Source organism: Mus musculus, chromosome 8 (assembly GCF_000001635.26).
Source record: "Mus musculus strain C57BL/6J chromosome 8, GRCm38.p6 C57BL/6J".
Classification (NCBI taxonomy): domain Eukaryota; kingdom Metazoa; phylum Chordata; class Mammalia; order Rodentia; family Muridae; genus Mus; species Mus musculus.
Window position 1 is genome coordinate 84,147,933 of NC_000074.6, and position 25,081 is coordinate 84,173,013.

Sequence of the window (25,081 nt, forward strand, 5' to 3'; positions counted from 1 at the left end):
CAGAGCGTGGAGGCGCATGCGCCTAGCATAAAGTAGGGCAGAGAGAAGGCGGAGCATGCGTAAGGTGTGTAGTCGGTACTACGCGTGCGTGGGGCGTGGCCTCACGGGCGGGAAAAAGAGAGAGAGCTGCAGGTGTGAGGGCGCGGCAGTGTGACGTCTGTGGCTCCACACCGCCGCACATCGTTCTGTTAGGCTTTGTGGTGGAGTGGGTGCGGGTGTGGGTGTGGGTGTGGATGCTCCTGCTCTCCCGTCTGTGGCGCAGGTCTTCAGGAGCCGAGTCCACAGTGTCAGGCCTCAGGCCTTCCTGTCTCCCACCGCCAGTTTGCCACGCGGTCCCCGTGACTGCCTATGTGGGTATTTTCTCAGAACGTTACGCCAGTGACCTAGGCGACCTATTCCCCATCAGATCCAGGTTGACCTCGTCCCGACTAAGGACAGAGCAACTTCCATTACTGCTGTGGCCCAGGTTGGTTCTGGCTTGCCATGGGTCCCACAGTCTGAAGACATTGGCCGGAAGCCACTCCTGACGCGGGGTAGCCCTCCTAAAGTCTTGTGTGACTTTGGTGGGTCTCCAGAGACCTCTCTGAAGCTTCCAAGTACCCCATGTCCCAGATAATTAAGCTTTGGGTGTGGGTGGGGGAGAAACGTAGTTGTCTCCAACCCAGAGACTCCAGCAGATACCGTGAAGAGGACGAGATCGTTCCTTCACACAGGGAAAGGGTGTGAATGGCTACCTGGCCATGGTCCAAGGTGGCTATGACCTGTCGCCCCACCCAGTGTCCTGCTGAAGACCAGCTGACTCCCCTCATCAGGCTGCCAGATGGGCCCAGTGGAGGAGGGAGACAGGGTACAGATGGGGACATACAGTGCTGGCAACAGCTGGAGAGTTTGTTTGTTGTTTTCAGATTTCTCAGGGAAAGATAAAATGAATAAGAAGAAACAGCGGAACTCAGGTATTTGGTTTATTCAAATTGGCTTTTTATTTTATTTTTATTTTTAATTTATTTCCAGGCAGAGTTTATGTATATCCCTGGCTGTCTGTCCTAGAACTAACTCTGTAGATCAGGCCTCAAACTCAGAGACAAACCTGCCTCTGCTTCCAGAGTGCTGGGATTAAAAGTATGATTCACCACAACCTGGCCTCAAATCGGCTTTTAAAATATTTATTTGAGGTACTAGGAATGGAACATGGAGCTTCCTGCATGATAAAACACTCTACCATGAAACTACATCTCAGACCCAAGGTGACCTTTTTAAACTTTTTATGATGTTTTTGAGATGGAGGAGGGGATTCTTGCCATGTGGGCCGACTAGTTTTATGTCAGTTTGACCCAAGTCATTTGGGAAAAGGGACTCTCAATTGGGAAAATGCCTCCAAAAGATTTGCCTGTAGCCAAGAGTGTAGTGTGTTTTCTTGATTAATGATTGATGTAGGTGGGTCCAGCTCGTGGGTGTGCTGCCTGGAGGCAGGTAGTCCTAAATTACATAAGAAAGCAGTTAGCTGTGAGCAAAAGCCCGTAAACAGCATTCCTTCATATCCTTTGTGAGTTCCTGAGGTTCCTCTCCTGACTTTCTCTGGTGATGGACTATGATATAAAAGTGTAAGTGGAATAAACCCTTTCTCCCTTGACTTGCTTTTGTTCATAGTTTTATGGTTTTTATAGTTTTTATTCCAACAATAGAAATCCTAACTAAGACATCATGTAGCCCAGGCTGGCTTTGAGCTTATGATCTTCCTGTCTCAGCTTTCCAAGTGTTGGGATGATAGGCCTGCGGCACCAAGCCCAGGTGTTCTGATGCTTTGTAAATGGAATCTCAGTATGGGGCTGCAGAGGTGACTCAGTAAAGTGCTTTCCAAATAAGCATGAGGACTTGACCCCAGTGGCCAGAACTGTGTTTAAAAAGCCAGGCATGGTTGGCCCTTGTTTGTAATCCCAATGACTTGCAGGTGAACAAGTACAGCCTACTTGGCAAGTTCCAGGTCAGTGAGAGACCCCCATAAAACAAGGACGGGGCTGGGGAGATGGCTGGGTGAGTTTGGTGCTTGCTGTGTGAAAAAGAGAACTCAAGTTTGGACTCCTAACACATAAAAGCTGGGTATGGTGGTGCATGTCTGTGCCCCAGCACTAGAGATGGGAAGTGGAGACAGCTAGTCTAAACACAACAGGAACCTCCAGGTTCAGTGAGAGATCGTCTCTCAAAGACAAATAAAATTGTTTTAGAAGATACAGATGAAGAAAGATGCCTAATATTGACCTCTGACTCCACATGTTCACCTATGCTCAGGCAAGAGCACTGGCATACACATGCAGGTGAACACACACACACACACACACACACACACACACACACACTCCCCAAGGTGGAAGGCTCCTGAAGAAGGACACCAGGCATCGTGTTCTGGCCTGTACACATGTACTCCCTCCCATACGCTCTCTTGCTCAGACTGACCCTGCATTCTTCTTGGGCTCGGGTGACTCTCCTACCTTAGCTGTCTAAGTAGCTGAGACCACAATACCACCACCAAACCCGTCTCCATAGCACTTCTTTCCCCACCCCCTTACCCCTCCATAGCACTTCTTAATAGCTGCTTCTCATCAGAGCACTAATATGACAGCCTTAAGCACCTTCAAAGATAGTGAAACTTTAGTACAGGCTAGTAAGAATAATAGAAATTATGGAGAAGGCTTATCATTTAAAAAAAAAAAAAAAAGAACTTTCTAGTGTTTCCCCGAGCCTCTGATCCCAAGGCTAGGAGACCAAGAAGTTTTCCCCACTTTAGGTTTCAGGCAGAAATGATTCCTGCAGAAGGCTAATGCCAGATCATCTGGTATGTTACTATTTCTGATCTAGATCCAAAAATGTGATTAGTTGGTCTCTGTTCACTGTAATTGTGGATAAGTCTGTACCTCAGTTCCCAGTTAAGTAAGTGAGTGATAGCGAATGCACCTAGCTTGGTTTATTTTATGTTCTGCAGTGCTGGGGAGAAGCCAGGGCCTCATGCTCTGAGACAAGTGCTCTACCACTCTGATTTACCCCTAGCAGAAAGCCAGATAAAGGTACCCCTTGGTCTGTCTTCTGACTGACCCCGGTATGTTCATGGGTGCCACTGTAGCTCCCTGCCCATGTGAACTATGACTGACAGAGTGTCTCCAAGGGTAGCCCTCTCACGACCTGTTGACCTTGCCCTACCTAAATAAAAAAAAAAAAAAAAATCCACTACTGTCTGTGGGACCCATCTGCCCAAAGTGCCACCACACAACCACTATGTCACTCCATCTGTGTCCTTATCATGTGGAAGGGGATGCTCCTGGTTCCTTATATCCTAAGCTACTTATCACATGTGCGTATATCTGGATAAAATTTGTGTACCCAAGATTTTGTTTGGTGATGATATTGTATGTGGTTATGGGAGAAAGATGCATTTTTTCCCCCATAAAACTAAAAACTTGGAGTCTGCCATTTCTTGGTTTTCCCATTGCCAGCCCCTCCCCGACCAGGTCCCTGAACTTACACACCATCTCTGTTCCTGTCCCTGCATTCTGAGATTAGGGAGCCCAGGCTCTTTCTCTTTTCCCCCCTCCCATGAGAGGTCACCATTTCTCACACCAGCTGTTTTAGCAAAGGTCCAGTGGGACCTTGATGCCCGGACGTGGGGATTTTGAGAGGGCATACCCTTTCTTGTGTCTTCTATTAGAGTGAGTAGTCAGTCACATATTCTATTTTATTTTGGTTTTTTGAGACAGGGTTTCTCTGTGTAGCCCTGGCTGTCCTGGAACTCACTCTGTAGACCAGGCTGGCCTCGAACTCAGAAATCCGCCTGCCTCTGTCTCCCAAGTGCTGGGATTAAAGGCGTGCGCCACCACGCCCGGCTGTTTTTGTTTTTGTTTTTTGTTTTTTTTTTGGCTACATATTTTTAAAAAGTAAATGAATTCACCATAACTAAGTGCCATAACATGACAGAATATAAAATGTTAACATTTTAAGTCAAACAATAAAATAAAAGTCATTTTATAAGGAGTGAGGGATTGCTCAGTTAATAAAATAACCTTGTGACCATGAAGACATGAGTTCATTCCCCACAGCTCATGTAAAAGCTAGGTGTGGTGACACATGCTTGTAATCTCAGCATTGTGGTGGAGTGGCAGAGACCGGTAGACCCTTGGAACTTGATGGTCAGCCAGCCTAGCTTACTTGACAAGCTCTAGGTGAGTGGAGAAAGAATCTGTCTTAGTTACTGTTCTATCGCTGTGAGGAGTCACCATGACCAAAGCAACTTAGGAAGCATGTAACTGGGGGCTTGCTTACAGTTTCAAAGAGTGAGTCCATGGCCCTCACGGTGGGGAGCACAGCAACAGTCAGGCATCGTGGCATAGAAGCAGTTGCTGAGAGCTTACATCTTATCCATAGGCAGCAGGCCCAGGGCAGGTGGCAGGAAAGAGGGGAAGGGGAGGAGAGAGACAGACAGACAGACAGACAGACAGACAGAGTCACCAGAGACTAGGCCTGACTGTGGGCTTCTGAAACCTCCAAAAAGGATACACCTCCTAATCCTTCTCCAAACAGTTCTGTCAATAGGGACCAAGCATTCAAATAGATGAGCCAACGGCAGTTATTCTCATTCAAACCACCACAACATTTTTTTTTAAAAAACTTAAATTGTGATAATTCAATGGGTCAAAGTGCCCCAGGACCCACATGGTAAAACAACAGAACTGACTCTCACATATGCCTCCCTGATATACATATAAATAAATGTAATTTTTTTGAGACAGGGTTTCTCTGTGTAGCCTTAGCTATCCTGGAACTCACTCTGTAAATCAAGCTGGCCTCAAACTCACAAAGATCTGCCAGCTTCTGCCTCCTGAGTGCTCGGATTAAAGGCGTGCACCACCACCCAGCATAAAATAAAATGACTACATTTATTTACTAATTAAGCTTTTTGTTTCTTAAGTGCCAGGGATGGGCCCAGGCCTGGGACATGCAAGCAAGCCACCTTAGTATCTTGGCTCCTGTTTGCCTGGGAGGGGGAATCTAGCTAGCTCCTTTGTGGGTGATGGTCGTAGATATTTTTATTTTCATATTGGGGAAGGCTATGAGGGAAGATGCTGTGACTAGTAAGTAGCAGCCAGGGCCACCGCTCCAAATGTACAGTTCCCAAGACAGCCCTTATAACACAGTGTCCCAGCCCAGTGTTCCCGTGAGAATAGCTGTGCATGAGAATTCTGACTGGACAGTCCAGCAGCACTCACTTGTTTGTAGTGCTGGGGGCATGGCTCAGCTGCAGAATGCTCAAGCACCTTGTTCTTTTAGACTTAAAAAACTGTCCTGTCAGTTATGCTGGCAGCACTTGGGAGTCTGAGCAATTTGAGGCTAGCCTAGATCACATAGTTGAAAAAAGCCAAACTTCATTTTGAAGTAATTTGGGGGTTACTCATAAGTCTCAGAAATAGTTTGAGGAATCCTATCTTCTCTTCTCTAGCTTCCCCAGTGTTAATATCTAATGGAATATAAGGGCAGTGGTAAAACTATTAAGGACAGGAAACCAACTTTATTACTACTACTTTAATCCTCTGCTGTGTACAGCTGGTCTCACTCAGGACTCCTACTCTTAACAGGATCCACAATGCTTTCTGGAGTGTTTGCATAGCAAGTACCAGTAGACTCAATCCCTGGATGACTAAGAGTACTGAGCAGGATATAAATGATATGTAAATCGCTATATTACTTAGGGAGGTGGTCAGGAAATGTCTCTACATGGTTAATATAGGTGCATTTTTTTCTCTCCATCTGTGTGGTTGGTTAAACCTGTAAATGAGGAACCTATAGCTACAGAAAACTTTTCACACTCAAATCCTAGAAAGGTTCTCCTGTTTGTTCTCTCTCTCTCTCTCACTCACTCACACACACATACACACACACACACACACACAGAGAGAGAGAGAGAGAGAGGTGTGTGTGTGTGTGTGTGTATGTGTGTGTGAGTGAGTGAGAGAGAGAGAGAGAGAGAGAGAGGTGGATGTCTTAGTGGGTATGCATTGAGGCCAGATGGTGGCATCAGATGTTTTTCTCCATAGCTCTCCACGTTACTTTTGAGACAGGGTCTTTCACTGAACCTGAAGTTCCTCAATTCAGTACAGCTGTTTTCATCTCCATTCCACCTCTGAAAACTGGGGTTATAGACATATAAATGATACATGATTAGCTTGGCTTTTACTGGGGATCCAAACTCAAGTCCTTATATTTGCATGACAGCCACTTTTCAGACAGCCATCTCCCTAACCCCTGTGTTTTACTGAATACAACCACCTCATAGTACACATGCTGACTTACCAATTCTGGTTTGTTGTTGTTTGGTTGGTTTTTAATACTGTTTCACTGTGTAGCCCTGGCTATCCTGGAACTTGCACTGTAGACCAGGCTGGCTTAGAACTCACAGAGATCTGCCTGCCTCTGCCTCCTGAGTACTGGGATCAAAGGCCTGCACCACCACCACCCAGTTTCAGTTCTGTTTTTTAGTTCCCAGTATATCACAGAGGGCTTTGCCTGCTGACAATGTAAAACTTCTTCCTTGAGAACCCCGGAGTGTAGCTGAGTGGTGAAACATTTGTCTGGTATATGTAAGAAAGGCCCTGGTATCAAGTAATTTAAAAAACAAAACAAAATAAAACTTTTTCTCCACTTGAAAATAATAGTAAACCCAGCTCAGTTGGTAGAATACTTGTGTAACATATGTGGAGCTCTGTGTTCTATCTCCAGTACCACATAAACCAGGAGGGGTAGTGGACAGCTGTAATCTCCGCACTGGGGACCTGGAGGCAGAAGGGTCAGAAGTTCAAGATCACCCTCAGCTACATAGTGAGTTTCTGGCCAGTTTAGCTACATAAGTGCCTGTCATTGCCACACTCCCCCAAAAGAAAAACAACAACAACAACAAAAAACTTCCCAGGTAAAAACCAAAAACTTAAAGCATGCACACACCAAAAGAGGAGAAAAAAATCCCTTGGAATTGGAATTATAGGCAGCTGTCATGGGTGCTGGAAACCCAACCCAGGCCCCTCCTGGAAAAGAGCAGGAATGCTCTAGCTCCTCACCCTATGCTTTTGTGGGTTGTTTGGTTTGTCTGGATGATGATGATGATGACGATGACGATGACGATGACGATGACGATGTGGTCCAGTCTAGAAGAGGATTTGTGTTACATGAGGTACTGCAGCTTCCCGGTTACTAAGGCTTAAAAACACTGTCTTTCCTTGGGGATGGCTGAACTATTTATTTATTTATTTCTGAGACAAGCTCTTACTGTGTAGCTTGCTGGTGCTCAATATGCAGATTGTGCTGGCCTTGCCTACCTCTGGTGGCATTAAAGGTATATCATCAACATTGGTCATGAGGGAGGATGTCACCACCCCGGACATGAGAATTGTACTCATTCTTTTTTTTTCTTTTTTTTTTTTTGAGACAGGGTTTCTCTGTGTAGCCAAATTGTACTCATTCTTCCCTCAGTGAGACAAAAGTGATCAACAGCTCATACTTGTTTTGTGTAGAGTGCCCATGCCACTTGGAGGCACAGGGATTTCTCTGACTTCGAGGAGAAAACCGAAAACAGCTGGGACCATAGCATGAGGACCATGGCAGGTTACCTCTCTTGGCTTTGGACTGCACATCCCTAGAGACCTTTTTCTGTGTTCCCCTATATGGGGTAGACAAGTAGGAAGAAGGTTCTGGCATGTGGTGAAAACAGGCCCTTTGCGTCCTGCATCTCCAGTTTTTAGTGTGGAACATGAGGTTCTACCTCATTCGATTTGAGTCAGTCCTGTGGAAGACTGATCGTACAAAGCACTGTTCACAGCTGTTGATGCTTTGCCTTTTATTTTTGGTACATATGTCCATTGAAACAGCCAAGCAAGCTGGTGTTTGGGATCAATCTCAGGCAACCAACCAAGCAAAGCTATTTATTTATGCCTTTTGTGGCAGAGTGAGAGGCAGAAGCATAAACATCTGTAGAATGTCCTGGGCCACAGTGCTGTTTAGAGCAAGCACCTGTGGGAGGAGAGCCTGGCAACAGTGGAGCAGAAGATGGAAGACACCAGTGCACTGGACACCCACAGGGTCTTAGGTCAGTGTGTGTCGTGGACACGGTTCAGCAAGTGTACAGCAATAGAGGAGCAGAAAGTACTGGAGAGCTGGGGCAGAGCTTAGCAACAGAGCACTTTCTGACATGTCCAGGGTCTTCAGTTCCATCCTAGCACTGTTGTGTGGTTCTGTGTTCATGTCTGTGTATGTAGGTGTGATATGTGTGCATTTGTGGGTGCCTATGTATACAGAGACCAGAGTTCAGTGTCAGGTGTCTTCCTCAGTCACTCTCTACTTTATTTTCTTTTTTACCCTCTCATTGGCCTGGAGCTCACCAGGTGGAGGGTTTACCTGTCTCCAGTCCTCCAGAGTGGGGTCACAGATGGCTGCTACCATTCCTGCTCTTACATTCATATTGTAGATTGTTTTTCTATTTTGTTCTACTTGCCTAGAAGAAGCCCAGTGTAGTGGCTATTCCTGGTTGTCAACTTGACTATATTTGGAATGAACTACAATCCAGAATTGGAAGGCTCACCAGTGACCCTTATCTGGAGGCTTGGAGATAGAAGATTCTGATCTGGATCTTGGTATGGAAATCTTGAAGCATAGTGGCTATGGATTCCAGAAGATTAAATCTCCGAGTTCAAGGTCATCTGGGATTAAAGGTGTGATAGAACACACCTTTAATTTGGGCTACACCTTTCATCTGGGATTAAAGGTGTGGTGGAGCAGACCTTTAATCTGGGCTACACCTTCTGCTGGAGACAATATAAGGACATTGGAAGAAGGGAGTCTAGCTCTTGCTCCTTTGCCTGCTTGCTGTGTGAGACTGAGTAACTGCTAGATCCTTGGACTTCCATTCACAGCTGCAACTGAACCATTGTTGGGAATTGGGCTGCCGACTGTAAGTCATCAATAAATTCTTTTACTAGATAGAGACTATCCATAAGTTCTGTGACTCTAGAGAACCCTGACTAATACACCCAGTATACAGTAGGTACTCAATGGATGTACAGAGGACTCTTCAATGTGTAAGCGCTGGAGTTGAACTAGATCTTGTTTTTGGTTGCTTGGCCACAGCTTTCTTGCCTGGAAAATGGCACCACAGGTGATGTGATGGTGCCCTCGTCATCCCTGCACTGGGAAAACTGAAGTAAGAAGAGCACCAGCTCAGGGCTAACCTGGGCTACAGAACCAGACCTTGTCTAAGGAAATGAGGAATGATGGCATCATGGAAGCACTCTGCCTCTAAGTCTCCTCATCACACACCAGATCTTAGGAGTGTGGATATGTAACTTAGCAGAATGTTCACTTGCTGTGTTCACTGAACACAGGCTTAGAATGGGGATAGGTCTGAGCCCAGCCATGACTGATGGTTTCTGGGTAAGTAAGTATCTTTCCTTCAGAAAATGGATATCCAAGCCAGGGCTGATGGCACAGGCCTGCACTCTCTAAGTTGGAAGTCTAGAGAAAAAAACTGAGAGCTAAATCTTGCCTGGGCTACAGAGTGAGTACGAGGTTAGCCTAGGCAACTGTGCAAGACCTTACCTCAAAAATTTAAAAAGAAGTAGCTCCTTGGTAGACCGCTTGCCTACCTAGCCTATGTGAGGCCCTGCATTCAACCTCCAGTACTGAGCTGGCGGCAAGAGACTGTGTGTGTGTGTGTGTGTGTGTGTGTGTGTGTGTGTGTGCGCGCACACACCCCTAGTCTGTGTGATGTCCTATACATTCATTCTCCAGTACTGGCAGGGAGAATTGTATTTATGTCTACACATAATACAGGGTATGGCGACACATGCCTGTAATCATGGCTACTTTGAAAGGGTGAGGCAAGGAGATCACTCCTTAAAGGGAAGGAAGAAAATATTTCATAAGAAGTTTTAGGCTGCCAAGGATAGTAAAGGACAACCCCTGTTTCCCTGAGAGACAGAGAAGAGCATGATGAGACATAAGGGGCCAAGAGGCCTCCTGTACCTGTAGCCCTACTTTTTCCAGAACATATTCTGCAGTTGTCTAGGGCAGCTTGTGGACTCCAGGTTTCACTGTCTATGCCTGATGAGGATATGTTGTAGAAGCTTAATTTTTTGAAACAGGGTCTCATGTAATCTAGTCTAGCCTCAAACTTGAAATCTTTCCACTTCAGTCTTCCAAGTGCTGGAACTAAAGGCATGTACCACCACACCTGGCTTCTGTATGTGTTTATTTATCACTTTGGATTACTGAACATCAGTGCTGTTCTGTACATTCCTCTAAGCAAAGCAGAGGAAGAAAAGAAAAAACTCTCTTCACAGGTAGCTCAATTGTAGGAAGACAGGAGATGACTGATGCCTCAGAAACTAGCAAAACCACTGTTGTGTGAAAAGGAAAGCCAATGTAGGAAGTGGAGGCTCCTGGGGACCTCATACATGGCTCCACCATTTGAACTGAGACCTGCCACACTTCTCCCAGGGGAAGAGATGGCTTGGTCCCATTTGTCCTATGTGGCTTGGAGCCAAACTGCTTCAAGATTCAATCTTGGGAGCTGGAGTATGCTCTGCTCTTCCAGAGGCCCTGGGTTCAATTTCCATCCTCCACATAGAGTTCACAAGTGTCTGTAATTCTAGTGTCAGATCTGACTCTTCTGGCCCCTGCAGGTTCCACACATGGACACAGACATACATGTAGATAAAAATACCAATTCACAGCCGGGCGTGGTGGCGCACGCCTTTAATCCCAGCACTTGGGAGGCAGAGGCAGGTGGATTTCTGAGTTCGAGGCCAGCCTGGTCTACAGAGTGAGTTCCAGGACAGCCAGGGCTATACAGAGAAACCTTGTCTCAAAAACCAAAAAAAAAAAAAAAAAAAACCAATTCACATATAATAAAATATTCTATCTCAGTAACATAGCCAAACTATAGATCAAGCTGGGGTACTGGCTCTGTTGGGGAAGCACATGTGAGCTGGCACACTTGTAATCCCAACACTGGGGAGGCAGGGACAGAACATTTCCTAGGGCTTGCTGGCACCCAACCAGCCTAGCCTTCTTGTTGAATTCCAGGGCCCAGTGAGAATCCTTGTCTCAAACAATAAGCTGAATGACCCCCTAAATATACTAATATGTTCACACAAAGTTCTTGAATCAGCCTCCAAAATGCAGGTCACCTGCTCATGCCTGTATTTTGGAAGCTGATGGCGGCAGGAAGTTCATAGCCACAGGGTAAGATCCCATCTCAATGAAAAAGAAAAAAATCTAATTGTATAGCCACATAAGGAAATGGGCCCTGCATCTTGAAATGGGCTCCTTCTCATCTTCCCATCACTAGGTGAGCATCAGTACTGGCCGCCTTGCCTTCATCAAAGACCCACTCACCTAGTCCAGCTGTGGTCCTGTTGTGCTAAGCTACCAGCTATACTAAACCTGACTACATCCCTGCCCCTTACTTCCCTCTCTAAATCAGGGGTCGGCCTCCATCCCTCAAAGCCTTCTAAGAACCCACGGCTGAGAGACTCCCAGAGCTCCATGATGGTCCATTCACACTACTCCAGAGAGTCGGAAGACAGCTCAGAACCTGCTCCTTCTGTAGAGCTAGGCGGGGAGGAACCACTACACGAAGCTTTCAGGTAGGTGGCTCAGAACTCTCATGCAGGTTCCTCCCTCTTCAGTCATTCACAGCAAGCCCATAGGAAAGACAAATGATCCAGGATGACCTGCCACCACTGCAACCCTTTCTGGGACCCTGGCCCAGGTCTTGTTTCTCATGGTTCTCTTTACTGGAGAAAGGTCACAGATAACATCAATTCACTCTTAGTCTCAACCACACTACTGGAAGAAGTTGGGAAGATAGAGCAAGTGCTGAGGAACCTGTTTCACAAGCACTAAGACCTGAGTTCCATCTCCAGAACCCATGTGAAAACTCTCCGCATGGTAGTATGCTTCTCTAATCCCAGGGCTGGGGAGCTAGGACAGCTGGGTCCATGGGACTCATTGGCCATCCAGTCTAGCCTAATTGGTGAGCTCCGGGCCAATGAGAGACTGTTTCAAAATGTTTTGAGGATGACACCTTAGGTTGTCCTTTGGATTCTACATGCATGCATGCACATGTATGTACTCAAATGTATAAGAAAAACTAGCAAGTCATAGTGACATATACCTTTAATCCCCTGGGATGCTGAGGCAGGTAGATTTCTGTTAGTTTAAGGCCAGCTGGTTTACATAGTGAGACCTTATCTCCAAAAAGGAAGGAAGGATTGAAGGAAGGAAGGAGGAAAGGAAGGAAGGGAGGAAGGAAGGAAAGAATGTTATTTACTTTGAGACATGGTCTTACAACATAACCCTGGCTGGCCTGGAACTTGATATGTAGACTAGGCAGGCTTTGAACTCAGAGATCTGCCTGCCTCTGCCTTCTGGGATTTTAAGTATACACCACCATGCCTGGTTAGGATTTTCATTTTTCTTTTTCCTCCCTCCCTCCTTTCCTTCTCTATTTCTTTGTGTGTGTGTGTGTGTGGGGGGTGACATGTACCCTGTCATCTGTATGGATGTCAAAGGAGGTTAGAAACATAACTAGGGTGTCAGTCCTACTTTTTACTTGATTGAGACGGGTGTCTGTTGTCTTTCTGTTATGCACAGGCCAGCTGCTCACAAGCTTTAGGAGTTCTCCTGCCTTTTTCTTCTCCCATCTCCTCATAGGGGTGCTGGGATTGCAGGTGCCTACACCACTCCTCCAATGTTTATACAGGCCTTACAACATGTCTGACGAGGGCTTTTACCCACTGAGCTATCTTCTTAGATTCTTTTTTATTGTTAATATTGTGCTTTGTGTATCAATCGTGTGTTTTTGTAAATGTCACTCTTTCAAGCAGATCATCTGTGCCTGGAGCCTCGTGGTACAGCACTTGCTGAACAGGTTCCAGGCCCTGGGTTCTATCCCCAGCCCTGTGGGAGAAAACATGGAATTGATGTAAAAGGACTTCCAGCGTCTCCCTTGAAGATTCAAAATTACTTTTCATCTAGATTCTTATCTCCCTTTATCCTTTGAGAGAGGAGGGGAGGAGAGGTGTGTATGGGTGTGGTGTGGTAGCAGTGTATGTGTGTGTTGGGGGATAGAACTCATAACCTCACATACTAGGCTCCACTGCTGGAGCTGCACCCCTAACCTCCCTCTGTCTTGGCATGTAAATGACATCTAGAAGGACTTCAGTGCTTCTCTGCTTCTTTCCACCCAGCTGCCCAGTGGAGGACACAGGAGCTGCCTCTGACCTCGCAGGATCACCCAAAGAGCTGGTCCCCCTGCCTCCTTCCCAGGTAAGCCTCCTGCTTTAAGTTCTATATCCGTTCATGGCCAGAAGCATCTCGCTGCCCACAGGGCTGCAGGGAAATAACGGGATCAAAGACAACTGTTGTGTGTGAGATTACAAGAATTTGAGAAACTGAGGCAGGTGAATCTCTAAGTTCAAGGCCAGCCTGGACTACATAGTGAATTCTAGACTAGTAAGGTAAGGAACTAGGCGGTGGTGGTATATACCTTTATCCCAACACTTGGCAGGCAGAGGCAGGAGGATCTCTGTGAGTTTGAGGACAACCTGGTCTACAGAACTGCCAGTTCTAGGCCAGCCAAGGCTACACAGAGAAATCTTTGTCTCCCAAACAAACAAAAACAAAAAACAAAAATAGAGATAGATAAATAGATAGATAGATAGATAGATAGATAGATAGATAGATAGATAGATAGATAGATAGATAGATAGATAGATAGGGGAGGGAGGGACGGAGGGAGCGAGCAGGGTAGGGGGAACAGTTGAAGATGTAGCTCAGTTGGTGGAATGCTCACCCTAGCATGCAATGAAGACCTAGGTTTTATCCCCAAGGCTGCATAAACCAGGCATGATGTTACCTTACCTGTAATTCTAGTACTTCACAGGTGAGTACAGAAGGACCAGGGATCGAAGGAATTCAAAGTCAACTTAAGCTATAGACCAAGATCAAGGCCAGCCTAAACTATATGAAATCTTCATCTCAAAACCAGAAATCTAGGGGTGGAGGGAAACCTTAAAATAAAGAGCTGGGCATGGTGACACATACCTTTAGTCTCAGTACTCAGGAGGTAGAGGCAGCCAGGTCTACATAGTGAGCTCCAGGACAGCCAGAGCTACATAGACTGACCTAGTCTGAAGAAAAGGCAAAAATAAGGGCCGGTCTGTACCTGAGTGGGAAAATGCTTCCTAGCATGCAGGGAAGTTCCATCCCTAGGGCTGCTCTTTCTGAGACCCTGTTCTTTCACATTGCTGCTCTGTTCCTGTGTCCCTTTTACAGAACTCAGTTGGGAAGTTTGTCCCTCAGTTTGCCAAACCAAGAAAGACAGTAACTAGAAAAGCCAAGGCATGGGAAGAGGATCTAGAGGGCTGCACCACAAGCCAGGTAGGGTCTTCCCTAGGTTGGCTGGTCCTGCTGGCCAACCCTGGTCTCCCTGAGTTCTCCAGCTGTCTGTCTGCTATATATGCTTGCTAAGCATCACATCTGCAACCACGGAGTATACCAGGAAATGCACCTTGCATGGAAATAGTAAAGAAAGGTAGTCATTTTTCCTGAGAGCATCCTCTGCTTCTTGGGGCTTCTGTGCAAGTCAGGAACCTTTAAAAAAAAAATGGGGCTGGAAAGATGGTTCACCACTTAAAAGCACTCACTGCTTTTCCAGAGAATCTAGATTCAATTCCCAGCTACTACCTACGTGGCAGCTCACAATGATCTGTAACTCTGATTCCAGAGGATGTGACGCCCTCTTCTGACCTCCTAGGGCACCAGATATGAAAGTGGTGCGTGTGTGTGTGTGTGCATGCGTGCGTGCGTGTGTGTGTGTGTGCACGCACACACATGCTAGAGAGAGAGAGAGAGAGAGAGGGAGAGAGAGAGAGAGAGAGAGAGAGAGAGACCAGTTGTAGTGAGCTCCCTAAATAGATGCTGGGAATCAAACTCAGGTCCTTTGCAAGAATAGTATAAACTCTTTTTTTTTTTTTTTTTTGAGACAGGGTTTTTCTGTATAGCCTGGCTGTCCTGGAACTCACTGTGTAGACCAGGCTGGCCTCGAACTCAGAAATCCGCCTGCCTCTGCCTCCTGAGTGCTGGGATTAAAGGAGTGCATCACCACTGCCCGGCAAATAGTATACACTCTTAACTGCTAGGCTCTCTCTCCAGCCCTCGGGAGTCCTGAAATTGACAATATCACTTATGACATATGCCCTTGGAGGAAAGTAAGGCCTTTGCAGTAATAGTACCTAACTGGGAACACTCCAAGGAACCTTCAGTGGTTGAATGTTTGGGCTGGGGAATGGCTTAGTGTTGGAGCACTTGCATAGCTAATACAAGACCCTGGGTTCTGTCTCAGCACACAAAAATAGATTATTGGAGCTGGGGATATTTCGTAAGGTACTTGTTTAGCATGCAGGAAGCCTTGGGTCATCACCCTCAACACTGGATAAGCTGAATGATGGTGCTTGCCTGAAATCCTAGCTCTTAGCCTAAGAAATGGGAAGATCAGAAGTTCAAAGCTAGCTGGGTGGTGGTGGCGCATGCCTTTAATCCCAGCACTTGGGAGGCAGAGGCAGGCAGATTTCTGAGTTCGAGACCAACTTGGTCTACAGAGTGAGTTCAGGACAGCCAGGGCTATACAGAGAAACCCTGTCTCAAAAGACAGACAGACAGACAGACAGACAGACGGACAGACGAAGAAGGAGAAGGAGAAGTAGTAGTAGTTGTTGTAGTAGTAGTAGTAGTAGTTGTTGTTGTTGTTGTTCAAAGCTATCCTGAGCTATATACCAGCTTTTGATATCAGGTTGGGCTTCATGAGAACTAGTCTTTTGGGAGAGGAGGTTGGGGCTCGAGACTGTAGAGTTAGGGCAGGCTAGTGAATGACAGGTGTTAAAAGCAGAATGGATAGAACATGGAAGGGACAGAACACAGCTATTTTATAAAACTTAATGTGCATTGGGGTTTTGCCTGCCTGTATGTCTGTGTGAGGGTGTAGAATCTTAAGAGTTATAGGCAGTTGTGAGCTGCCATGTGGGTACTGGGGATTGAACTGGAATCCTCTGATAGAGCATTCAGTGCTCTTAACAGTGAGCCATCTCTCCAGCCTAGACATAGCTATTTTTGAAAACAAATGACAAAAAAAAAAAAAAAAAAACAGCTATAGTTAGGCACAATGTCATATACTTATAATTGTAGCACTTAGGAGTCTGAGGTAGGAAAATCTTGAGTTTAAGGCTATCCTGTGCTATATAGTGACAGCATATCTTTTTCTTTTTTTAAACTTATTTATTTTATGTAAGTACACTGTAGCTGTCTTCAGACACCCCAGAAGAGGGCAGCAGATTTCATTATGGATAGTTGTAAGCCACCAAGTGGTTGCTGGGATTTGAACTCGGGACCTTTGGAAGAGCAGTCGGTGCTCTTAACCGGTGAGGCATCTCTCCAGCCCCATGACAGCATATCTTAAACAGCAAAAAGTCCAGCTTATGGGCTGGCAAGTTGCAGCCTGTAACAGTGTTGGCTACATAAGTTTGACAACCTGAGTTCAATCTACAGAACCCATAAAAAGGAGAAATGAAAGAGCCCACCCCATAAAGTTGTCCGTAGTGTGTGCCTTGCTGCCATTACTGGGGCATCCCCTCACAAGACAGCAGTGTGCATGGATCTGTAAAGGATGTGGAGATAAACATCTGCTTTACTGCACACGAGCAACCACTTACACAGTGGAAGACTGATTGGTTAGCACGTTACCTTGGATTGAACAGTGAGTACTCATAACACCAGGGTCTCTATGTGGAAGGACATTAAAGGACATGTGGAGGGTGCTAACTCGTCTGCAGGCCAGCTATTGTCTACTCACACTACCTCAGAATTCAGTGTTCAGACTTAGGAATGTGGTGTGTCATGCTTCTTATTTAGAAGTGCAGAGTGCCAAGTAGGCTGGCACCAGGTCATGCCTGTATTTTTTTCTACACCACTCACACACATACACTACACACACATACATACCGTATATATCATGTAACACACATCATACATACCATATATATCACATAATATATGCCATACACATATAATATACAGCATACATCAGAGTCATATATACATCCCATATACACATAAACAAATCATACATCATACACACATCATTGACACATTAACAATCATGCATCAGCCAATCATACACACATCAGTAATAAACATTTTAAAAGATATTCTCACTTGGGAGCAGAAGCATGTGTTTTGAGTTTGCACCAGCTTGGTCTTTGTATCAAGCTCCAAGCCAGTCAGGCTGCACAGGGAGACCCAGTTTCAAAAACCAAGGTATACAAAACAAAGAGTAGCTTGAGTGGAGGGTCACTGATGCCAGGGCTGTTTAGCATCCTCATCATGGTGGCAGTTTCTAGAAGGAGAGATTGTTAGGTCAAATGTAGCTAAGACTGGCCCTCCTGATTCTCCTACCCCTGCCTCCCAAGTGCTGAATTACAGGAATGTGCTACCACAGCTGCAAGATAGGTTTTCACCAAACTCATATCCAGACCCGGATGTCATACCTGAACAACACAGGGTGTCAACACTGGAAGATGGGAGTAAATAGGAACGTCATGTAGCATTTGTTACAGCATGACTACAGTGACCTCACAGCAGAAAGCCTCTATTGTTACCACCATTGGGTTTCTGAGACAGAATCTCACTTTGTACTCCAGCCCAGCCTCACACTCTGAATTTCTTCCTCAGCCTCTAAATGTGATGATATATGTGTGCTACCAATTCCAGCCCTATGCCAGCTGGGTTTTTTTTAATGATGTATTATTTTTTAATTACCTATACGTATGTGTGTGTGTGGGTGCCTCTGCCACAGTGTGCATGTGGAAGAAAGCAAGTCTGTGTAGTCTGTTTTCTTTACCATGTGGATTCCAGGGATCAAACTCAGGCCATTAGGCTTGTCAGAAAGTACCACCTCTACCCATTGAGCTATCTCATTTGCTCTGGTGTATCTTAAGCTGATAAGTGGCTGGTGGGATTAGCCAGTAAAGTCTCATGTCACCAGATCTGACAATCTGAGAGCTTTCATAGGAGGAGAGACTCCTGCAAGTTGTCCTCTGCCCCCCATCATGGTACATGTGAGTGTGTACCTGCACACACACACACACAAACACACACTCATAAATACTTTAATAAGCTAATGAGTTGTACCACTGGGCCAACTGGCAGGAGAGACTTTAAGCCCTTCATTGAATCGCTGGGGTGGGTACAAAACTCAAGACTTTGTGCAACTAGGCAAATGCTCTGTTATGGAGTCACCCCACAGCCTACCACCTGGATTTTTATATTCTGAGATCCTGAGTGCTTGGTGCTGGCATAAAATGAGGGGCCTGTGTACTTTCCTCCTCCTGCCTTAGCAGAAAGCTCTGTCTAGAGTAGCTTCTAGAGCCCACTGTGGTACCTAGTGGTGGATACAACTATCTGATCTTGAGGACGGGATCCTCAACTAGGAAATCTCCAACTAGAAAGTTCTTCAGAGTGCTTGCTTATTGAAGGCCAGGACTGAATCTTCTTTTTCCACAGGAAACAAGGCCAGAGCTGGGAGCCCTCAAAGCAGCCAGCCAGCCACAGAGAGAGTCCCTGAGGTTCCCTCCCCATGACATCAGACCAGAAGTCCAGACACAGCCAGATGGAACCCTTTCAAAGGAGAGGACAATCTCACTAGATAATAGAAGCCTGGGGAACAATGGTTTTGAGATGGCCACAGTTCAAGACAGTAGTAGCCCCCTGTCAGATGCTGCTGCTGAAGGCAGGGAGGCAGACAGCAGAGACCCACAGGAAAGAGATGCCCAAGGAGGGGAAGCAGGGGCCCAGCATTCTGGGGAACCCCAGGAAGGAGAGGACATCCTCTACACATCAGCATTAGCTCCTGCCTCAGAGCCCACCTGGTCTGTGGCTCAAGACCTCTCTGTCCCCACATATACTCTCAGCAGCACAGCTGCAGCACCCAGCTCCACCAGCCCAGCAGATGCCTCTCTTATGGACACTGTCATTACAGAAGTGAGCTTAGATCCCTCTGTGCTGCAACAGAGTGCTCCACAGGTGGCCAAGCTGCTGGGCTCTCTGGATGAGCAGATCCCTGATGGAGGCTGCATTGGAACTCTGCTGAGCTCCACACCTCTTGCTGAGGAGACCACAGCAGGCAGAGAGGAGGCCAGATGGGAAGAGAGGTGTCATGGTGATACCCTGGCAAGCTTCACTGAGACAGAGCCTGAGAAACAAGAGCCCGTGACGGAAGCTGGAGATTCCGGCCATATAGCCCAAGAAATGGATCCAGTGGTCAAGACCAAGGACTCTGGCTCTGATGAGCAGTCGCCAGGAGATATAGGAATGCTGCCTTTACCAGCACAGTCCATGAATCAGATGTTGGTAGAGTTACGTGGCCTAACTTGTGATCAAGACTTAGAGGGCCTCAGTACCCCTCATACCTCCTCTCAGCTAGAGCACACTTGTGCAGCTAGTGACCCTCCCCAGAGCACCAAGGACTGTCACAGCAGCCCAGGCATTCCTGTACACCTGGCAGCTCCCTGTCCCAGAGACCAGGCTGCATGGCAGGAGTCCTCAGCAATGGAACTAGACTTCCTGCCTGACAGCCAGATACAGGATGCCCTGGATGCCACTAACATGGAGCAGGTAAGAGCTTTCTGTACTCAAATGTACACCCTGTCACCTTTAGGTGACAAGATAGGGCTAATGTGTCTGACTATTTATACAACATAGATGTCTGAGGGCAGAGAATCATAGCAGCTTTGGGCAAGGTGGAGCCTGGTTTTTGTCAAAGGCCTATCTGTGTGGGCCTGGCCTCTGTGGCTGCTAAGGAGCTGCACAGGATAGGGAGAGATAGGAAGCCTGTCAGTCTGGGGCCTCCCTGCCATAACTAGAGCCCTCATATGTGCTACCCATGCCCAGCATCTGCCCCTGGCTAGCAAGGGGCTGTGTAAGACCATTATCAACACACCTAAGAAGCCAGTGTCCTCACATCAGACGGAGGAGAGGGAGCTCACTGCTGAGCTGGAAGAGCCCGCATGCTCTTGCAGCTTGCTGGGAATCGTGACTGATTTTTCTGCAGGCACATGCGTAATTGTGTTGTAGTTCCTAAGGTTCTTGTGCACCCACAACTGCCCAGATGTGACCTGGGCCTCTGAGCCTAGGTCAGCCTTCACGTTTACCTGTTAGCCCCACCCATGGGAGAAAGAAGCCCTGCTCTCTGCTGCTGCACTTGGTCTGACAAAGGGCTGTACTGCCAGACCCTGAAACTAGGCAGCTCCCTCCTACATAGTGTGTAGTAGAGGGGCTGAAGGAGGCTAGGCACCTGCTGGAGAGGAGGAGCTTGTGGTACACCTACATCTCCTGGAGTCCAAATCTCCTCTGCCTTGGAATAGGGAGCTGGGTGGCTTCCAGCAGGCTACGAGAGTTCTCTCCCAAAGAGCCAATATTTCACATGGTACCACAGCCTTCTGTTGAGATACTTACTGATCTATTTTGCCATGTGAGGGATGCTTTTCATAAGATACAACCCCTCAAAGCAAGCAAAGAATTTTACCTAGTGTTCAATCCAAAAAATAGGCAACCATGCTTCAAGACCATGGGTTCCATCCTGGCACCAAAAGGATGGAGGGAGGACATGCTTTTACATCCTTGTTGGGGAACTTGCTGGACTATACTTCTCAGGACATGGGACCTGAGGTGTGTAGCCCAATGTGACTTGTCTTAGCACCGTGAGAGGCCTGGGTTCCATCCTATCTTTGTAACAAAACCTATCAGGACCAAAGAACCTAGCACAGCCTATGTCATACTAAACAGGCAGCTCCAGCATGGGAGCCATTGGCATTGAAACCGGGCATTCCTGAACAAGTCAGGGTGACCTAGCCTCTGAGCATGTTCCCATGGGAAAGCACTTTAGGAAGACCATCCAGTTAGGTGGCAGACATAGGGACACCTATGATCAGAACAGGGACCCCTGCTGACCTCACACCCATCCACATAGCCATCTCAGGTAGACATGCCTGCCCTGAAGTGACAGTCTGATTTACGGTGCTCTCCTACCAGGGATTTGGTACTTCTCCTCACGTTTCAGTGTTGGTCTGAGGCTGGGGCAGCTGGCATGGCTGAGTGACATGATTGGGGCCCTGGGCTCTATCCCTAGGACTTAGGGAAAGACAGGTTCTTTGGTCCCTCCTAGGGTTTGGGCTGAGGTTTCCAGGGCTCCCAGTGCCATAGCATACCCTCTGTCAATGGCAGTACCTCTCAGGCCTGGTGGGAATGTGGCCCCTTTTAGGGGGGAACTCTCCTCCCCACAGCTGAGCAATGTAATAAGATGGGCAAATGTGAGCACCAGATCTCATTTTACTTTAGATGAGTCTTGCAAGGTTACCCTCGCTGGGCTCAAATGATCCTCCCAGGTCTATACCACTAGCCCAGCCATTGTCCCTTCATGAATTCCCATGCCAGACTCTTTTCCATATAGGACACATATGCCTTAGGCAGGTAACATCACCTTTCAGCTGTTGCTACTTGGGTCCTGAAACAGTCTCACTTTGCAGACCACGTTGACCTCAAACCCCCAATGTTCTAGTCTCCCAGGTGCCAGTGTATGCCCTGGCTCTAGTATCTTTTCTTGTTTGTTTGTTTTTCGAGACAGGGTTTCTCTGTATAGCCCTGGTTGTCCTGGAACTCACTTTGTAGACCAGGCTGGCCTCAAACTCAGAAACCCACCTGCCTCTGCCTCCCGAGTGCTGGGATTAAAGGTGTGCGCCACCACGCCCAGCTTCTAGTATCTTTTAAGGAGGTAGGTTCTCAGACAGGGTAACCTGAAACCAGGAGGCTGGCCCCAAACTCACAAGTCCTGCTCCAGCCCCTCAAGTTGCTAGAATTACATGTGTGTACTGCCTTGCCTGGTCATATTTTTTTTTCCAAGTCTCAGTAGATTATATAGTCTTGGCTGTCTTAGAACTCTGTGTAAAACAGGCAGTCCTTGAACTTACAGATCTTCCTGCCTCTGCCTCACAAGTGCTGGGATTAAAGGCGTACACCGTTGCACCCAGCTTTGCTCCAGGCTCATTAAGACACTTTGAGACACTTTCACAGTGATTGGGATAAAACACATTAGCGTATCCCACAATGCATAAACTGCCTGGTGCAAGGACAAGGAAGAGGACAGCAGAGCAGCTGTCGGGAGCCCCTTGCTGGCACCATGCTTCCTGTGTAACGGGTTCAGCTAAAGTGAAGTGTCGGGTACTGTGGCAGCTTCCCTCTGCCAAGGCTGGGTGATTCATACACTGTCCCTATTCCTTCCAGGGTTTTCCTTCAGGGAGTATGCCAGACCTTGGCTGGCCTGTCCCTAGCTCACAGTCCATCGGAGGATCCCCAAAGGCAGTCACCAAACCTCAATCCAGGTAGGCTTCTCAGTCTTCAATCCAGAATGGGAGCTTGCCCTGTCTTTCTTTTCTTTTGTTTTTTTTTTGAGACAGGGTTTCTCTGTATAGCCTCTGAATTCACTTTGTAGACCAGGCTGACCTCGAATTCAGAAATCCGCCTGCCTCTGCCTCCCGAGTGCTGGGATTAAAGGCATGCGCCACCACGCCCGGCTTGCCCTGTCTTTCAAACCACTATGCACCATGTTTCTGGGAATTCAGGTAGCCCATGGTTCACACTCAAAGAAGGAAGGGCCTGTCTTTGGGAACTGGGTTCCCTGGAGCAGTCCCTCTTAGCACCTTGAACTGTTCTAGCCTCTATGAGCCTGGGTGTTCCTGAGTCACATGAACTGGTGCCCAAGCAGGTCAGGATGTCTTGAGGCTGCCCTCAACTCTGACTCTGGACAGCTCTGGACCAGGAACTCTGGTCCACTCTTTCTCCTCACAACTTTGGTCCTTGGAACCTGACTGTGTCTCTGCAGACTTATCAATGATTTACTGCCAAGTTTCTGTTTCCATCAGGTAATCATGAAGGAGGCTAGGATGCCAATCTGACCTCCTTTGTTCCCTTCCCCTGCTCTAGCCTCCTGCTCTGTAACATATATCCCTTCTGCCAGCTCTCAACACATTCCTCCCTGTGTCTCTCAATTTCTTCCTTTAGTGTACCAGAAACAGGTTAGCTCTGTTACCACTGTTACTGAGAAATACTTTAGTTTCCTATAGGTAAAGAGGAGCCCCCAGATTGGGTCCTAGAGTTCAGTTGGTAGCCTGAGGCTGAATATAACTTGAGGAAAGCTAAGGGCCAGATAGGCAGCCACCATTAGGTGCCTGGGGCCTGTGTAGCAGAACTGAGACTCTTAGAGTATAAGAAGCTCAGAGAAAGCCATCTGTTAACCCGAGCAGCCAGGGCCCTTATCCTGCCTGTACATACAGGCTGCACATCCCTTTAGGAAATGTTGTGGCATGTCTCCTGCAGACTGTCTGCAGTGCTAGTGATCCTAGGGTGCAAATTATCGCCAAATGACCAAGTGTTGAGAAAGGGACAGTCGATGGAGTTAAAATTTGACTATCAAGACAAACTGAAAAAGAGTAATCCAGAGTCCCAAAGGCACTGGAAGGGAATTCAGTGTGGTTTGAACAAAGACAATGGAAAGGGCCAGGGGCCAGGTAATGCCCATTATTGGGGAGGGTCAAGGAAGGCCATGGTAGCAGCCCTGGCGTGGCAGTACATGGTGGCAGGAGTTGGAACTAGGATATTCAGGGTAGGATAGGATGGGGAATGGGCACAAGGAATGGTTGATCATCCTGAGCACTTAGGCCACCCCTTTCTTTTCCATTTCCTGACAGATCCCATGTGGAAACCTGGGCCCAGGAGACCTACAGGATGCAGGATGCAACAGACACAGTGCGAGGCCTCGTGGTGGAGCTCTCCGGTCTGAAGTAAGGGCAGCTCCGGTTGCCAGAGGGACACGGTACAGAGTAGAAACTGAGGCAGCATTACAGGTGTATGTTGGGGCCAGGCTATCTCTTTTCCACCTCAGTGTTTGTGCACTTAGAATCTTGATTGACAGCTTTAACCTACATGTTCATAGAGCAGCACCTGCGAGGAGCCACCTGGCAGGTGTGGCTGAGACAGGGTCCTGTGCAGTGGCGGGGCACAGCTAGTTCTGTCCTGTTTCTGTTTCAACAGCCGGCTGATTATGAGTACCCACCGGGACCTGGAGGCCTTCAAGCGCAGGAAGACCAAGTCTCTGCCTTACCTGACAAAGGGGTTGGGGAGCCTTCCTAGAGGGGATCAGAGCTGGAGGGACTTGTAATCTGCTGCAGCCTGTAGGGGTCGGCTTACCATGGCTCCAGATGCAGGAGGCTGAGGGTGGCCACTTGGCCAGGATCACTATTGCTCCCATGCAACAGGGTTGCCTGAGCTTTAAGGAAGTCACCTGACAGAGCATGGCCCTACTCCCGATGCTCATCCCGGTTTGAGCATGCAGGAGTCTGAGCTGAGCTGCAGTTGTCGTTGAGTTTGTTTCTGGAGGAGAGAGGTGCCCTCTGTCTGCCTATCCTTCCCCCATGCTCTCTGTTACATTTGGGAAGGTGGGGAATAAATGATGCAGTCATGAGCCTCTGATCTGTAGCTGTGCTGCAGATGACCTGGTCCTTATGTTCTGCCCATATACCACTCTAGACTCAAGTGGCCTGCAGCTGCCTTCAGAAGGCGATGTGTAGGGCTATCCAGAACCACTCCTGTTGGAGCAGGGCTGCCAGAACACAGGGCCGGAGCTCCTCATAGCTAAGTGGCCAAGATTCTAGGAGAATGGCTATGTGTGTGTGGGTAACAGATCTACACACAGGTTAGAGAGCACAAAACCTCCCTGTAGTTGTAGCCAAGGTTCCTATGCAGGGTAAGGTCCCTGTCTACTGCCTAGGAATGAGCTCTGATCACCCCCTCACCCCTCACATGCCTCTGGACACAACAATGTTTGGCTATGCTGGGGGAGGTATCCTATTTGCAGAAATACATGCCTGGGTTGGCTTAGGCCTCA

General features: G+C 47.4%; 1 protein-coding gene across 5 annotated transcripts; it reads left to right on the top strand.

Annotated features, from left to right (window-relative positions):
- The first annotated feature begins 75 nt into the window (after positions 1–75).
- On the top strand, positions 76–24,665 carry 4930432K21Rik (RIKEN cDNA 4930432K21 gene). 5 transcript variants are annotated; one of them, XM_030243821.1, is made up of 9 exons: positions 76–466; positions 906–1,601; positions 11,513–11,675; positions 13,281–13,359; positions 14,368–14,472; positions 18,649–19,758; positions 22,423–22,520; positions 23,886–23,978; positions 24,229–24,659. In XM_030243821.1, exons 3-9 carry the CDS (start codon positions 11,575–11,577, stop codon positions 24,353–24,355), a joined length of 1,713 nt encoding a protein of 570 aa, XP_030099681.1. In that variant the 5' UTR covers positions 76–466; positions 906–1,601; positions 11,513–11,574; the 3' UTR covers positions 24,356–24,659. The 5 variants fall into 5 exon arrangements, with proteins under 5 accessions (XP_030099681.1, XP_006531508.1, XP_030099682.1 ...); NM_029045.2 differs by having other exon boundaries at positions 106–466; positions 906–953; positions 24,229–24,665; XM_006531445.4 differs by lacking the exon at positions 906–1,601.
- The last annotated feature ends 416 nt before the right edge of the window (positions 24,666–25,081 follow it).

What these genes read in the sequence shown, in the direction of transcription:
- 4930432K21Rik (NM_029045.2), top strand. Translation starts at nt 926, where the DNA reads ATGAATAAGAAGAAACAGCGGAACTCAG. An exon ending in CCACTACACGAAGCTTTCAG is followed by an intron (nt 11,676 to 13,280) that starts GTAGGTGGCTCA and finishes CTTTCCACCCAG; the next exon opens with CTGCCCAGTGGAGGACACAG. An exon ending in GTCACCAAACCTCAATCCAG is followed by an intron (nt 22,521 to 23,885) that starts GTAGGCTTCTCA and finishes ATTTCCTGACAG; the next exon opens with ATCCCATGTGGAAACCTGGG.